This window comes from Rhinopithecus bieti, unplaced genomic scaffold, assembly GCF_001698545.2.
Source record: "Rhinopithecus bieti isolate Rb0 unplaced genomic scaffold, ASM169854v2 scaffold_1599, whole genome shotgun sequence".
NCBI classification, from domain to species: Eukaryota; Metazoa; Chordata; class Mammalia; order Primates; family Cercopithecidae; genus Rhinopithecus; species Rhinopithecus bieti.
Genome location: NW_016804139.1, coordinates 6,662,766 through 6,678,961, shown reverse-complemented (window position 1 = coordinate 6,678,961; position 16,196 = coordinate 6,662,766). Strand labels below are relative to the sequence as shown.

At 49.5% G+C, this 16,196-nt stretch overlaps 2 gene segments (V, D, J or C); both read left to right on the top strand.

The window, feature by feature from the left end:
• Positions 1-332: 332 nt before the first annotated feature.
• LOC108526183 (T-cell receptor beta-1 chain C region-like) lies at positions 333-4,816 on the top strand (the record flags this gene model as incomplete). The annotated part of the segment is given in 5 exon segments: positions 333-486; positions 3,135-3,521; positions 3,953-3,970; positions 4,137-4,243; positions 4,570-4,816. Coding segments are annotated over 5 exon segments (687 nt in total), but the record flags the coding sequence as incomplete, so codon positions are not given.
• A 3,384-nt stretch (positions 4,817-8,200) lies between these two features.
• LOC108525829 (T-cell receptor beta-2 chain C region-like) lies at positions 8,201-14,006 on the top strand. The segment is given in 6 exon segments: positions 8,201-8,339; positions 8,496-8,609; positions 12,332-12,718; positions 13,210-13,227; positions 13,369-13,475; positions 13,767-14,006. Coding segments are annotated over 6 exon segments (786 nt in total).
• The last annotated feature ends 2,190 nt before the right edge of the window (positions 14,007-16,196 follow it).

The following is a 16,196-nucleotide window of genomic DNA, read 5'->3' as shown; positions in this document are numbered from 1 at the left end:
TGCAGAACCAGGGTGGTAGGGCCATGGTCCCTTGGAGGCACAGTTCTCTGCTTCTCCTTCCAGCACTGGTGAGGAGGACTGAGTGAAATCTCTTACCCTGTGGAGTTCTACAGAGCTGTGCCTGTCTTCCCTTTTGGTGTGTCTTGACTGACTCCTCTATTTCTCTTCTCTAAGTCTTCAGTCCATAATCTGCCTCCTCACTCCCTTCTCGGCTTGTCCTCCCTCTTATGTTCATGGCTCTGCCTCTCCTAAGCCTCTTCCTCTTGTGCCTCATGTCGCACAGTATGCTTAGGCCTTTTTCCTAACAGAATCCCTTTAGTCCAGAGCCATGAATCCAGGCAGAGAAAGGCAGCCATCCTGCTGTCAGGGAGCTAAGACTTGCCCTCTGGCTGGAGATCTCCAGGTGGGTTTTATCTAAGCCTCTGCAGCTGTGCTCCTATAATTCGCCCCTCCACTTTGGGAACGGGACCAGGCTCACTGTGACAGGTATGGGGGCTCTACTCTTGACTCGGGGGTGCCTGGGTTTGACCGCAATGATCCGTTGCTGGGAAGGTAATTGGATGCAAGAATGGAGGTCAGAGTCACCCCTTCCTACCTGGAGCGCTGTGGCCTCTCCTCCCTTCCCTGGCTCTTCCAGCTGGTTGCTCTGCTGTGTTGGCTGCAGCTCCTCAGCTGTAGAGCTCCTTGCTTAGTCTTCAGGGCTGTGTGTTTTTTCGCTCTTCTTTTCATTGTTTTCTGGGACTCTTCTCATCTCTACTTTCTTAGTAGATATATTGTTTTACTTTCCCTTTTTTAAATTGCATCTTCTCCTTTTTTTTCTTTCCCATTCTAACTCCAGTTCTGCATTGTTGACTCCATTTGGTGACTAGCTCTGTCTTCTATCTTAAGATTCTCCCCGCTGTCAGCCTCCAGCACAGAACTCTGCTCATGCCTTTATCTTCCTCCTTCTTTCTCTACTAGTCTTAGAAGACGCATCTATGTCTTCCTGAGGCAGTTTAAAGGCTCATGAGCCACGGGGGACCAGACTGGGGAGACGAGTGGTTTCAGGGCTGCTCTTGAAGCCTGAGGGCAGAAGTCCCTGTGCACTGGGCGAGCGGCAGGGAGTCTCTGAGGTGCCCTGTGCTTGGCAAGTGTTTGGGAGATAGGTCTGAAGAGAGGATTACAACTGGAAACTGACATTATCTTAGCAACAGATAAGGTATAAAGAAGACAAAATGGGTAGGAGACTATTTTTTTTTTCTGAGATGGTGTCTAGCTCTGTTGCCCAGGCTGGAGTGCAGTGGCACGATCTCGGCTCACTGTAACCTCCGCGTCCTGAGTTGGAGTGATTCTCCTGCCTTGGCCTCCCAAGTAGCTGGTATTACAGGTGCCTGCCACCACACCCAGCTACTTTTTGCATTTTTAGTAGAGATGGGGTTTCACTGTGTTAGCCAGGCTGGTATCGAACTCCTGACCTCGTTATCTGCCCGCCTCGGCCTCCCAAAGTGCTGGTATTATAAACCTGAGCCACTGCACCCGGCTGAGACTTCATTTTCTTAAGCCTCAGAATCTATGCTGGAATAATAGCATAAAGGCCCCACCAGGAAGCCCTAGTACAGTCTTCCCCATGCTGGGGAGGAAGCAGACAGGTGGCGGAGCGGGGTTGGGATGGGATGAGGTCTAGGATGGAGACACAGACAAGGATGGAGGAATGGCATGCACAGCGTCTACCGAAGGTTAGGGGCTTGGGCAGACATTCGCATAGGTGGGGACACACACCAGGGAGTTGAGTGGAAAGTACAAATCACCAGATTCAAAGGCCTGGGTTCAAGGGGCTGTGGTGGGGGAGGTGTGCAATTTGAAAAGCAACTTAAGCTGCCTCCTTCTCTCTAAGACATAGAAACAGAAGGGACTAACTTATATGAAAATTCTTTGTAAAGGATTCCGTAAAGGGTTCAACCTGTGGTGACAATCCTTTTCATTCCTGTTGTTTATCATCACTGGGTCACAGGGTTTGCCTTTTTCCAAATCTGCATCTCAATTTTCCCATCAAAAAACTTTCCCAAATTTGAATAAAGAACCCATATCTAGACTTGTCACATTTCTGCACCAAAAGCCCACTCTCATGGTTGGAACAGAGCTAAGCAAAGGGCACGGTAAATTGTGGTCTCTTCCACTCCTCATGTGTCTTCAGATGAGATCATTCATTCCAATGATCCCAGAAATTCTTTTTCTCCTCTGTCAAGCGTGTGAAAGGGTCCAGAGCTCTGCAGTGTGAGCCTTCTACTGAAATGGCACTTGGACTTTGTGGTTCATTCACACTCAATGGTCTAGCTTGCACTGCTTTTGAAAATGCAAAGCTTAGCTGTGGATGGATTCCAATCCTGGCCAGGCAGGGTTACTGGACACTCTGAGAGAAGAAAGGGTTAATCCCATGACCATCAGCTTCCATGGGATTTCAGCCATCCTGGACAAGCTACCACACCCTCGTGTGCCCCAGGGGAGGAGGAAATGTGGACCATCCCATCAGATATTGACAAGGTTTGGCTCTTTAAAGAGGGTTACGTGCAAGAAAAGAAAATTTCTTAAAAAGGTGCTGGGCAGGTGGGGGAGTCAGATGTAATGGAAAAGTGTCTTTTCTAGAAAAGAAAAGCTAATTCTAATATGTATTACTATCCCACAAGACAAATAAATACATCTTGATTTTAAAAAGGAAAATTATAATTAGAAAAAATCAATTTAGTTATTGTAATTATGCCACTAATGAGAGTCTCCTACCTCAAGTTTCAGGATTACATAGCCATGCACCAAGTAAGGCTTTGAAGAATGAAGCTACACAGATAAATTATTTAGATAGATGATCAGACAAACCTCAGTAAAAACAGCCAAGACAATCAGGATATAATGTGACCATAGGAAGCTGGGGAAACAGTAGGCAATGTTCATCCATGGGACAGCATAGAAAGAAGGGACAAAGTGGAGAGAGAGCAACAGACACTAGGATGGTGACCCCAAAACAATGAGGGCCTAGAATGACATAATTGAGCTCCATTATGGCCCATTCCCAGCCCTCTCTCTCCCACCCACACAGAGTCCCTACCAGGACCAGACAGCTCTCAGAACAATCCTGGTTCCAACCCCTCTTCCCTTTCCAGAGGACCTGAAAAAGGTGTTCCCACCCAAGGTCGCTGTGTTTGAGCCATCAGAAGCAGAGATCTCCCACACCCAAAAGGCCACACTGGTGTGCCTGGCCACAGACTTCTACCCTGACCACGTGGAGCTGAGCTGGTGGGTGAACGGGAAAGAGGTGCACAGTGGGGTCAGCACGGACCCACAGCCCCTCAAGGAGCAGCCTGCCCTCAACGACTCCAGATACTGCCTGAGCAGCCGCCTGAGGGTCTCGGCCACCTTCTGGCACAACCCCCGCAACCACTTCCGCTGCCAAGTCCAGTTCTATGGGCTCTCGGAGGATGACGAGTGGACCGAGGACAGGGACAAGCCCATCACCCAAAAGATCAGCGCTGAGGCGTGGGGTAGGGCAGGTGAGTGGGGCCTGGGGAGATGCCTGGAGGAGATTAGGTGAGACCCGCTACCAGGGAAAATGGAAAGATCCAGGTGGAAGACAAGACGAGATCCAAAAAGAAAGGAACCAGCACATACCATGAAGGAGAACTGGGCACCTGTAGTTTATTCTCCCAGATTCTCAGCCCAACAGAGCCAAGCATCTGGGTCCCCTTTCTATGTGACCTGTGTATCTCTCATCTGAGTGGTGCCCCCCAGCCCCCTCAGTGCTGCCACATGCCATGGATTGCAAGGACATTGTGGCTGACATTGACACGGCAGAGGAAAGGAGGTGCTGGGTTGACAGAGGAAGCTGATCTGGGCCTGGGAGTCTGTGCCAACTGCAAATCTGACTTTTAATTGCCTATGAAAATGAGGTCTCATTTATTTTCCTCTTCCTGCTTTCTTTCAGACTGTGGCTTCACCTCGGGTAAGTAAGCCCTTCCTTTTCCTATCCCTCTCTCATGGTTCTTGATCTAGAACCAAGGCATGAAGAACTCACAGACACCGGAGGGTAGAGGGTAGAGGGTGGAGGGTAGGAGAGACCAGAGCTACCTGTGCACAGGTACCCACCTGTCCTTCCTCCCTGCCAACAGTGTCCTACCAGCAAGGGGTCCTGTCTGCCACCATCCTCTATGAGATCCTGCTGGGGAAGGCCACCCTGTATGCTGTGCTGGTCAGTGCCCTCGTGTTGATGGCCATGGTAAGCAGGAGGGCAGGATGGAGCTAGCAGGCTAGAGGTGACACATTGACACCAAGCAACTCAGACCCAGAAGTATAGAGTCCCTGCCAGGATTGGAGCTGGGCAGTAGGGAGGGAAGAGGTTTCATTCAGGTGCCTCAGAAGATAGCTTGCACCTCTGTAGGATCACAGTGGAAGGGTCATGCTGGGAAGGAGAAGCTGGAGTCACTTTAAAACCCAGTGGATGTTGTGATGAGCCTTACTATTTGTATGGTCAACGGACCCTACTTCCTCTCAATCCTCACAACTCCTGGCTCTTAATAACCCCCAAAGCTTTCTCTTCTGCAGGTCAAGAGGAAGGATTTCTGAAAGCAGCCCTGGAAGTGGAATTAGGAGCTTCTAACTCGTCGTGATTTCAATATACATTCTTCTTTTGCCAGTGCTTCTGCAGAGCTGCTCTCACCTCTCTGCACCCCAATAGATACCCCCTATGTGCATGCACACATGCACACTCACAGCTGAAATCTCCCTAATCCAGGGGCACCTTAGCATTCCTAAGTGACTAAGCCAATAAAAATATTCTGATCTGGCCTGACTCTGACTTGTGAATGTCTGGATAGCTCCTTGGCTATCTCTGAACTCCCTGTGACTCTCCCCGTTCAGTCAGGATAGAAACAAAAGGTACTTAAGTAAAATGCAGACTCTTCACATAAGAAGAGTAAGGGGCCCACCTCAAGATCAATAGCAGAGGTTAATTCAATGTGAAAGGCAGTGATGGGAGCTGAAGAGGTTACTCCTAGAACAGTCTAGGAAGACACAGATGTTGAGTATAGGAATTTTCTATATCCAACTATATTGTTCTGCCCAGGAAAGACGTGTTCAGAGGAAGAGCCAACCTATACAGGCGTGTTCACCCTCCAGCTGGCCATGTCCCCATGACTAACAAAGCTGGGTTCCATATGCATCACCCACCTTCCTTGCAGCTATCTTACTGAGCACTCCATTCATCCTTATTGGTTCACCAAGTTGATTTCCCAGCTCTGAAGAAGAGATGCTCTGACTTGGAAACTTATTTTCAATGGAAGATGTGTCTTCCAGTTTCAGTTACCAATCTGTTTATAAATTTCTCTCTAGTGAATTAAACCAGTGTGAAAATGTTCCCTGATCATTCCTGGAAGGATAGAAAATAAAGTTATCTAAAACTGGGAATCAGCCCCTCCCTACTTTTAGAATTCCTTCAAAAGCTCTCCGTTGTCTCACTGTCACCATGGCGATAGAGTCCCAAATCCTAAAGGTGGCACAGAAGACCTGATGATTATCCCTGTCTCCTTCCACACTCTCCTTACTTCTCTCATCCCTGAAGCCCCTGAGCTTCTTCTTTCAGGCCACTTTGCACATGCTCTTCCTCCTAGGGCAATAAAGTACTTTTCTCCCCATGGTAACTCCTGTTTAGACTTAAAGATTTAGCTCCAATGTCTTCCCCTCCAAAAAGCTTTCTCTGGCCCTTTCTTGCCCCTTCCTTACCTCTTCCTCCCCTAAAGCTGGATTAAATACACCCTTTATTTTGCTATCGCAGTGCCTTGTGCATAACCTTCTTTGTGATACATTACACTTGCTGGAAACTACCTCTTTATTTGTCTGATACCCCCAGGGACTATGAACTCCTTGTTAACAAGGATACATTTGATGATAGTATCCCAGGGCTATAGTATAGTACCTCAGTTTAGTGTAGACACCACATAGGTATGTATGAATAAATAAATGGATAAATGAGTGAACCCAAAATGACCCAATCCAGGAGCAATCATCACCATAAGTCTTGCCTGAAATAGCCATTACCCTTCCATTTATAGGACTACACCACACAGTCTTCCCTCTTTATTGCAACACATACATGCATTCAAAGATGCACGTGTGCATGTATGCACACATGTGTATATATATGTTTATATTTACACACCTGTACACACATCCACTCATTAAACACATATCCCTGTCATGTGTTGTTATCAACTTCCAAGAAAATTAAGATACCCAATTACAGTCCCCAAGAAGCTTATCTGTTCACGGAGAGACTCAATCATGAACCGAAAGAGCCGAATGCAAGTCCATGATTTGAAAGAGCAACATGAACTGCTTACTAAAATGCAGTCAGAGGGTGGCCCTCAATTTCTCACTGGGATAATCAGGAAAGAATCTGAGAAGGTGGCAATCTCTTCAAAGGAAGAATTGGTCTCAGTTGTTCACTCCAGAGAATGGCCATGCTGATCAGAGGCATGAACAAAAGCCCTAATGACATGGTTAGGTACCTCTGGGTAGGCCCATTTAGCTGGTTGCAAGGTTCAGAAATGGGAGTAATCAAAATTAGCGCTGGAAAGGCAGGTTGGTGCACGCCACCCTGGGAATAAACTTATCTCCATGCAAACAGTATGAAGCCTGCACATGGTGGAAGTTCACTAAACACTTGTGGAGTAAATGAAGACTATGGAGTTCGGACTTTGTTCAGGAAGCAACGGAACAAAAGGAAATGACAGAGGTTTCTGGATTGTTTGTCCTCCTGTCATATGGTGCCATCCACTGCTCTGTGGATTTTCCTATGAGCTGCCCTGCCACGCCTCGCTCCTCCCACCCACTTCACTATAAATGCCAGTCTGAGCAGGTGGGCACAGTGAGCCCCACCAGGGAGACCCAGTGACATAGATGGTCTGCTCAGGGTGGTGCATGTTCCAAGGAGGGGCCCCTCCACCCCCCCACCATTACCATCACTGTGACTTTCCCCAAGCCCCACATTTTAATTTACTGCCTATATCTTTTCCAAGCCCCACACAATCAGACTAACCTCTGCCACCTGCGCTTCCTGCCTCTGCCCAGTGGTTGGGGGAGGGAGACTATCAGGGAGGAAACATTTTTGTATCACAGTGTAACATTGTGGGGACTGGGGGGAGCACAATGATTCAGGTAGAGGAGGTGCTTTTACAAAAAACCCTGCTGCCATAAACATCCCCACCCAGCCCAGGGAATGCAGCTACCAGGTGGGAAGAGGTCTCTGGGGCTGTTCCCAGCTGTTGTCTTGCAGGGTCCTCCAACCCAGCGAGTCCCTGTCCATCTTCCTATCCACACTCAGCTTCCTAGGAATAAGAAGGCCAAGACAGCGAAGTGGGATTATCACTCAACACTTTTAATAAAACTTGTTCTTGACGAAATACTTGCACGTGCATTATTTATTAAGACTGATGAAAACCCTGAGGGAAAGATATTCCATTTTTCCGATGAGGAAACTGAGATCAGAGAGGTTACAGGTCATATAACTAGGAAGAGGCAAGGTCTAGCCTGCAACATCGCCCAGCTTCAGCCTTTCCAGTATCACCAATGCCCCTTCAGATTTCAAATCCACTGTGTTGTCCCCAAGCCAAGTGGATTCTCCTCTGCAAATTGGTGGTGACCTCATGCAAGATCCAAGTTACCGTGTCCAGCTAATTCGAGACAGGAAGAGATAGGCTCAGGAAAGAGAGGGAGGGTGTGCTCTCTATCTGTGCTAAGGGAGGTGGGGAAGGAGAAGGAATTCTGGGCAGCCCCTTCCCACTGTGCTCCTACGGTGAGCAGTTCTTTGGGCCAGGGACACGGCTCACCGTGGTAGGTAAGAAGGGGGCTCCAGGTGGGAGAGAGGGAGGGCTGCCCAGCCTGGACGACCCCAGAACCCTGTTCTTAGGGGAGTGGACACTGGGCCATTCAGGGCCCTCCTCGGGGAAAGCGGGGTTTGCGCCAGGGTCCCCAGGGCTGTGCTAACACCGCGCAGCTGTTCTTTGGAGAAGGCTCTAGGCTGACCGTGCTGGGTAAGGAAGCTGTTGGGGCTCCGGAGCGCTCCGAGAGGGCGGGATGGGCAGAGTTGAGCAGCTGCCCCACTCCGAGAGAGGCTGTGCTGAGAGGCGCTGCTGGGTGTCTGGGCCGAGGACTCCTGGTTCTGGGTGCTGGGAGGGCGATGGGGCTCTCAGCGGTGGGAAGGACCCGAGCTGAGTCTGGGACAGCAGGGCGGGCAGCACCGGTTTTTGTCCTGGGCCTCCAGGCTGTGAGCACAGATACGCAGTATTTTGGCCCAGGCACCCGGCTGACAGTGCTCGGTAAGCGGAGGCTCCCGCGGAAGCCCGGGAACCGGGGAGGGGGCGCTCCGGCAGGCCGGGGGCATAGCAGGGCCAGTTTTTGTGCTGCGTCTCGGGGCTGTGAGCCAAAACACTCAGTACTTCGGCGCCGGGACCCGGCTCTCAGTGCTGGGTAAGCTGGGGGCGCCGGGGAACCTGGGGAGAGACGGCGCTCGGGTTTTTGTGTGGGGCTCGGGGGCCGTGACCAAGAGACCCAGTACTTCGCACCAGGCACGCGGCTCCTGGTGCTCGGTGAGCGCGGGCCTCAGGGGCGCGGGCGGCTTGGGTCCGGTTTTTGTGGGGAGTCCCCTGGCTGTGCTCTGGGGCCAACGTCCTGACTTTCGGGGCTGGCAGCCGGCTGACCGTGCTGGGTGAGTTTCCGCGGGAACACCCGGACGGCGGGGTCCGGTGGAAGGTGGCTGCTTCCCGGCACCTGGTCCCCCCCTGTGCTGGGAGACCTGGGCTGGGTCCCCAGGGTGGGCAGGAGCTCAGGGAGCCTTAGTGGTTTGCGTGCCGGGGTGCACCTCCGTGCTCCTACGAGCAGTACTTCGGGCCGGGCACCAGGCTCACGGTCATAGGTGAGATTCGGGCGTCTCCCCACCTCCCAGCCCCTCGGTCCCCGGGGTCGGAGGGCAGACCGGAGCGGGAGGAGCTGGGTGTCCGGAGCGGGAGGAGCTGCGTGTCGGGGTCAGCTCTGCAGCGTCACCTCCCCGCTCCTGGGAAGAGGGAGGGGGTGGGGAGGTGCTCAGAGTCCGGGAAGCTGAGCAGAGGGCGAGGCCGCTTTTAATCTTTTTTCTGGGGTGTTTAGAGAGAAGGCGAACGATGGAGAAGAGAGAATTTGTTAGGATTCTGGGAGAGGCGAAACTGGAGAGGACGAAGGGAAATTCTGGTTTGGGGAATGGGTAGGAATGTGGGTAATTGCTACTGGTAGGCAACAAGAGCTGAGAGGGCTGGGTGGGCAGGGGTCAGCATTGCGGGCAGGCGGGTGGATGTCAGGTGGCAGAAATCCTGCAGCCGAGGGTGCAGTAGAACGGAGAAGAAGAAGCCTGCCAAACAAAAGTGGGACAGAGAGGCCAAAAAGAGAGATGAACATGAGTCAGCAAAGATCGAAAGTTTACTCTTTACAAGTGTAGATCTATAATCCGACTTAAAACTCCTGTTCCTGATTCCTATTCCTCCTAAACCAGAGATCCCTGGGTCCAGGGTGAGGGCACAGCATTCATGCTTGCCCATGGGCTGGTCAGCAAAGAGGTGCTGACCTGAGAGTAGGGCACATAACCTCAGCCACTGGGGTATACTTACCACCCCTGCCTCCATGTAGCTCCCTCCCCTATCCTGAAATCTTCCTTTAGCAGACTAAGTATTCTAGGATAAACAGCCCAGATGTTCAGGGAGTTCATTTGCCACAAACACACATTTAAAATGCGGACATTTTTGCCTGAGAGACAAGGAAAATTCTCTGGAAGATTTTAGGCCCTGAGAGCTGAAAAGGGACCCTAAACATTACCTGGTGACAACTGCCCTGAGGCCAGAGAAGAGAACTCACAATATTGGTATATTAACCTGCACCATTTGTAATTAGGCTGTCATTAAGCCGGGTGTAGTGGGGCTCAGCTACAGTGAAGTGTATCCAGAGGAAATGTAGGGTTCCTGCAGTCAACTGGGACACAGAAAAGACCCAGACTTTAGAGCCAGATAAAGGCTGAGTTTGAACCTCTGGTTCTTTTGTGATGTGGTGACCTTGGGCAAATTAATGTGTGTATCTCAGTTTCCTCAACTATAAAATACAATGAACAATACCTACCACTTACTATTGCTGTGAAGAAGAAAAGAGAATCAACATGTAGAGTACACAGATTATTGATGTAATTCAATGCTTCTTTTCCCCATCCTCCTAGGAGGTCACTGGGGAGGCAGGGGGAAGGGTCAGCCCAGTGCCAAAGGATGGGCAGGATCTGGAGTATGGAAATGGAGTAAGGCTGTGTCTGTGTTAGAGGTGGGTTGGGAAGATGTGAGACAAACATCACAATTTTGCCTAAGGTGAACCCAACCCACAAGTAGAGCACAGGCCAACAGCAGCTCACTAGTACACACACTTACACCAGCAGCTCACTATTGCACACACTTACACCAGCAGCTCACTAGTACACACACTTATGCCCACAGAGACAAGCCCTACACCACAGGGACTCACAAATGCAGGACAGTTGCCCCTGCCCTCATGTACAGATAGTGTGTTGGTGTGCGGTGAGAGGCGGCTAGTATTCACCATGCCTATTGCATCAATAACTATTCTACAGAACAGCATTCATGGTCAAGGGACATTTTTAACTTTTACAATGGGGACTGAGTGTTTGCTAAATGAAGAGATCAAAGGAGTGCATTCTGGAGGGCTGGTGGACTCCCAGAGCCAGGGCTTTTGAGATGAGAGTGAAAATAAGCAGGTTGAGAGCAGAAAGAAAGTGCTGCAGATAGAAGTTGGGATATCATCATTTAGCCCCAGCCCAGCTAGTAAAGACTTAGAAGCATACTAGTAATTAGCAAGGTAGGAGTTGTGGGGAGGAAGGGAAACTGACATGATGGGAAGCAGGACCAGCTACAAAATTTGCAGGACCAGCTCAAAATGAAAATGCTGGGGCTCTTGTTAAAAAACGCCTTAGGATTTCAAAATGGTGACAGCAGCGCACTAAACCAAGCAGAGAGCCCTTCCAGCAGGAGGCCCCATAGGGACCCAGGAAGAAGGTCACATCCACACAAATGTGAAGAAATGTCAGAATAAATTTTCTCCGTTGTCCAGGAGATTCGGAATAGGTTCTCCTAAGACTGATATTTCTTCACTTTAATAGAGTTGCTCAGAAATGAAAAATAATCAATGGGAAGAAAAAGAAAAAAAAAGATAAGATGAGTAGGAGGGCAGGTCCAAAAGAAGTAATTCAACCAAATGAGAAGGGTCCTCAGGGATTAAAGGGGATGCATTTACATGTCATCCCTAAGAATCTACAAAGGATATGCTCAGGACAGAAACTGTATCAACACAACTAGTAGCAAGAAATTACTCTGATCATATCAGATGTTTATTTGGGGAACTTGCTAATAGAAAAAAAAAATACATATAATATTTGGATGCAAAGGGACACAGAAGGTTGAAGGGTCCCTAATTTTGAAATAAGGGAAGATACTATCTGTCTGAGCTGAGAAAACTCAGGGGTACCTGGAGGCAGAGGAATGGATAAGATGACTTCATGCACCACAAAAAGAAAAAACCTCACATTCTCATGAACACACTGTAAAACCAAAGGCTGTCCTCATGTGAGTGCAAAAAATAGGCCATTTGTAAATCTAGAGAAAGCCCTTAGTTCCAAAATGTCTCCCTCATCCCAGATTCCCCTTCCTTCCTAGCACCTTAGATTTGATATAAATAACCTCCTTGGGAGCGGGCTTTTTGAATTCGTACTTAATTTAACCTTCACACGCTTTCTGCAAAGTCAGAATGGTGATTCATACTTCACAAGCAGAAAAAAGTGATAGGAATTTCTGTCTTAAAAGTCTTGTTGGTGGACAAAGGAAGTTCTAGGATTTGGATCTTGTTTTTTGGGGTTCCAATCCCTTGCTCCAGTTAAAAAACTACCACATAAAATGGTGAGAAGTAGGTAGGCAAGTTGTTATTGATGGAGAGGAAATCAAATAATGACAATGAAGAGACATTGCCTAGAATGTTAGGCAGTGCCTAATTGGGAGATGGACAGACAATGGATAGTGCCAACCCATAGGGTAGATACAAAAGACAGGCAAGGAAGGGGTAGAACCATCAAAGAGGAACAGGCTGGTGACTCCAAAGCAAGGAGGACTTAGTAACATAATTGTGCTTCATTATGGTCCTTTCCCAGCCCTCTCTCTCTCACATACACAGAGCCCCTACCAGGACCAGATAGCTCTCAGAACAACCCTAGCCCCATCCCCTCTTCCCTTTCCAGAGGACCTGAAAAAGGTGTTCCCACCCAAGGTCGCTGTGTTTGAGCCATCAGAAGCAGAGATCTCCCACACCCAAAAGGCCACGCTGGTGTGCCTGGCCAGAGACTTCTACCCCGACCACGTGGAGCTGAGCTGGTGGGTGAACGGGAAAGAGGTGCACAGTGGGGTCAGCACAGACCCACAGCCCCTCAAGGAGCAGCCCGCCCTCAACGACTCCAGATACTGCCTGAGCAGCCGCCTGAGGGTCTCGGCCACCTTCTGGCACAACCCCCGCAACCACTTCCGCTGCCAAGTCCAGTTCTATGGGCTCTCGGAGGATGACGAGTGGACGGAGGACAGGGACAAGCCCATCACCCAGACGATCAGCGCCGAGGCGTGGGGTAGAGCAGGTGAGTGGGGCCTGGGGAGATGCCTGGAGGAGACTGGGTGAGGCTACCAGGGAAGATAAAAAGATCCAAGTGAAGGACAAGACTAGATCCAGAAGAAAGTCAGAGTGGACAAGGTGGGATGATCAAGGAAGTGTGCACTTCCTCCCCAAGAAGCATAGAGGCTGAATGGAGCACCTCAAGCTCATTCTTCCTTCAGATCCTGACACCTTAGAGCTCAGCTGTCAGGTCCCCCTGAGGACAAGCCATACAGCTCGGCACCTGAGTGGTGTATGGCCCATCCCCTTCTGGGGTCCTGGTTTCCTAAGATCATAGTGACCACGTCGCTGGCACCGGAGCAGCATGAGGGAGACAGAACCAGGGCTATCAAAGGAGGCTGACTTTGTACCATCTGATATGCATGTGCTTGTGGCCTGTGAATCTGTGATGTAAGGCTCAGTGTCCTTACAAAGCAGCATTCTTTCATCCAGTTTTCTTCCCCTGTTTTCTTTCAGACTGTGGCTTCACCTCTGGTAAGTGAGTCTCTCCTTTTTCTATCTTCCACCATCTCTGCTCTGTAACAAGGGCATGGAGAATCCACAGACATGGGGGCATGAGGGAGGCCAGAGCTACCTGTGCACAGGTACCTACATGCTCTCTGTTCTTGTCAACAGAGTCCTACCAGCAATGGGTCCTGTCTGCCACCATCCTCTATGAGATCTTGCTAGGGAAGGCCACCTTGTATGCCGTGCTGGTCAGTGCCCTTGTGCTGATGGCCATGGTAAGGAGGAGGGTGGGATTGGGCAGATGATGGGGGCAGGGGATGGAACATCACACATGGGCATAAAGGAATCTCAGAACCACGGCACAGCCTAATATATCCTATCATCTTAATGAAACCATAATGAAGCCAGACTGGGGAGAAAATGCAGGGAATATCACAGAATGCATCATTGGAGGATGGAGACAGCTAGCGAGTCCTACTCAAATCAGGCCTCAGAGCCCACCTCCCCTGCCCTACTCCTGCTGTGCCATAGCCCCTGAGACCCTGAAAATGTCCTCTCTTCCACAGGTCAAGAGAAAGGATTCCTGAGGCTAGCTCCAAAACCATCCCGGGTCATTCTTCATCCTCACCCAGGATTCTCCTGTACCTGCTCCCAATCTGTGTTCCTAAAAGTAATTCTCTCTCTGCTTCTCATCTCCTTATATGAATACTTCCCTCTTTTTCTATTTCCCTGAAGATCGAGCTCCCGACCCCCAAGTTTGAAAAAGACTAAACCAATAAAAAATGGTTGTGCTGGGCCTGGTTGCATTTCAGGAGTGTCTGTGGAGCTCTGCTCATCGCTGACCTATCTTCTAATTTAGGGAAAGCAGCATCCACTTGGGCATCCGAAGTGACTAGCCCTCTTTCTCTCCACCCTATGCTGCTTTCTCCCGTTCATCCTGATGGAAGTCCTCAAACACCATTTCCATACCCAGGCATTCTGGGTCCCCACTGGAGGTTTAGTCTGAAGGGCAATGGCTGGGCTCTGGAAAACCAGCAAGATGAGGACAGAGAGGAAGGCACACCGTAAACCACAACCCCCTACCCAGTGTAGGACAAAGCATTGGGGCAGGCCTATGGGTTACAATATCTAGTCATTTCCCAATTCCAGATTGAAGTGTCACATGTTACACCTTTAGTTTTATTCGTGTGTGGTCTTAACACCTCCAGCTTATCTTGTTTCAGGATTTGGGCTTAAAATTGAGTGCCACTCTGCATGTCTAGGTTGAAATACTAGAGAAGGCAGAGTTGAGACAACTGATATGTAAAGCCTGGGGATGAGTGATTTCCCAGGAGCAAGACACACCAAGTCAGGAGCAATGGGACATAGGGCCCAGTGGGGGCTGAAGTGCTATGTTCAGAGTAGCCCTTCCAATGGGCTTCTGCGTTTGATGGATGGAAACTCAATCACTCCAAACACAAGGTGTTAACTCCTCCTACTTGGGCAAAGACAGTTATCCTGACAAGGTAAATTCTGCATACAGGCTGAATGCATTGTGGTAAAACACTACATGAATGGGATTAAAGAAAAGGGGGCCTGTAACAGTGAGAGGGACTGAGAGAGGCCATATCAAAATTAGTTGAGGCAGACTGTCAGGGAAGAGAAGTGAAGTCTGAAAGCAGAGAAAGGGTGGGAAAGAGGAGGGAGCCCTTTGTTGAGAGCCTGCTTGCTTCAGGCCTTGGGCTGGACACTGCTACCTGTGCTGTCTGCATCTGTACAATGATCCCAGGAACAGGTATTATTTTCCCTACGTTATAGATGTGGAAACTGAAGATTACAGATTAAATTACTTATGAGTGGTGAAACCATGGCATGTTCTGTTTTGAAGATGGCAATTCCAGAAACTTTTCCCAAGTAATGGCCAGGATGGTGGGATTGCTCCTGGTGTCTGGGTGATCCTAGAGCAGCTTCTCCGAAACTCCAGGCAGGGCCCACGCTAACACACTGAAGACACCTTAATGCTTTGGTGTCTTTGCTTCCCCAGGCTGCCATAATAAAGTACCACTGGTGGGTTTAAAACAATAAAAACTTGTTCTGTCACAGTTCTGGAGGCCAAAGATACGACATCAAGATTTCAGCAGGTCAGCCTCTATGAAAGTTCTGGGGGAGAATCCTTTCTTGCTTCTTCCTACTTCTGATGGCTTCTGGCACTCCTTGGCTTGATCTAGCATTGCGCAGTCTCTGCCTCTGTATTCACATGGCATTTTCCCCTGCTTCTCTGCATTTAAGCTCCCCTCTCGTTTCTCTTTTCAAGGCAAGGTCATTGGATTTAGGACCCATCCTAAATCCAGGACAATTTTATTGAGAAATCTTAAACAATTACACCTGCTAAGTCCATATTTCCAAATAAGATCACATTCTGAGTTTCTGAGTGGGCACGAATTCTGGGAGAACACTCTTCATCCCACTACACTGGGGATCTTGGAACTGGAGAAGAGGGTTCTCTGGTGGCAGCTTGCAAAGACCAGGAAAGGATGTGCCCACGGCAGAGATGGGGCCCAGGAAACTCATCACATGCCAGTCATTTCCATCAGTCGTAACTATCTCTAGATTGCTCAAACGGCAGTATGGTGTTTTGTTGGCTATTGTTGTTACATATGTGCTGGTTTGTTTTTATATTGGCTAAAAAAAAGCCTAAAACAAAGGGGACAAGCTTTAGGCCCTAGACCAGCATTCACAAAGCATGCTTCCCACTCCTTAGGCCTGGGTGGAGGCAGCAGACATATCCTTGTGGCTCCTCACAAAGGTAGGACAGGAGGAGGAGCAGCCAAGGGAACAAGGAAGCACTTCAGAGAGAGCAGAGTTGTGGGGGCCAGAGGGCGCAGGCTAGGACTGAGGTATTGGAGGATAGTGGTTTGCGTGGGCAGAGCTATGAGGGGCTGAGCAGCTGTAGTGCAAGATCAGAGTGGAGGTGGGGAGGGGGAAACACCTTGTAGAAGAAAGATGGTGTCTGTTAG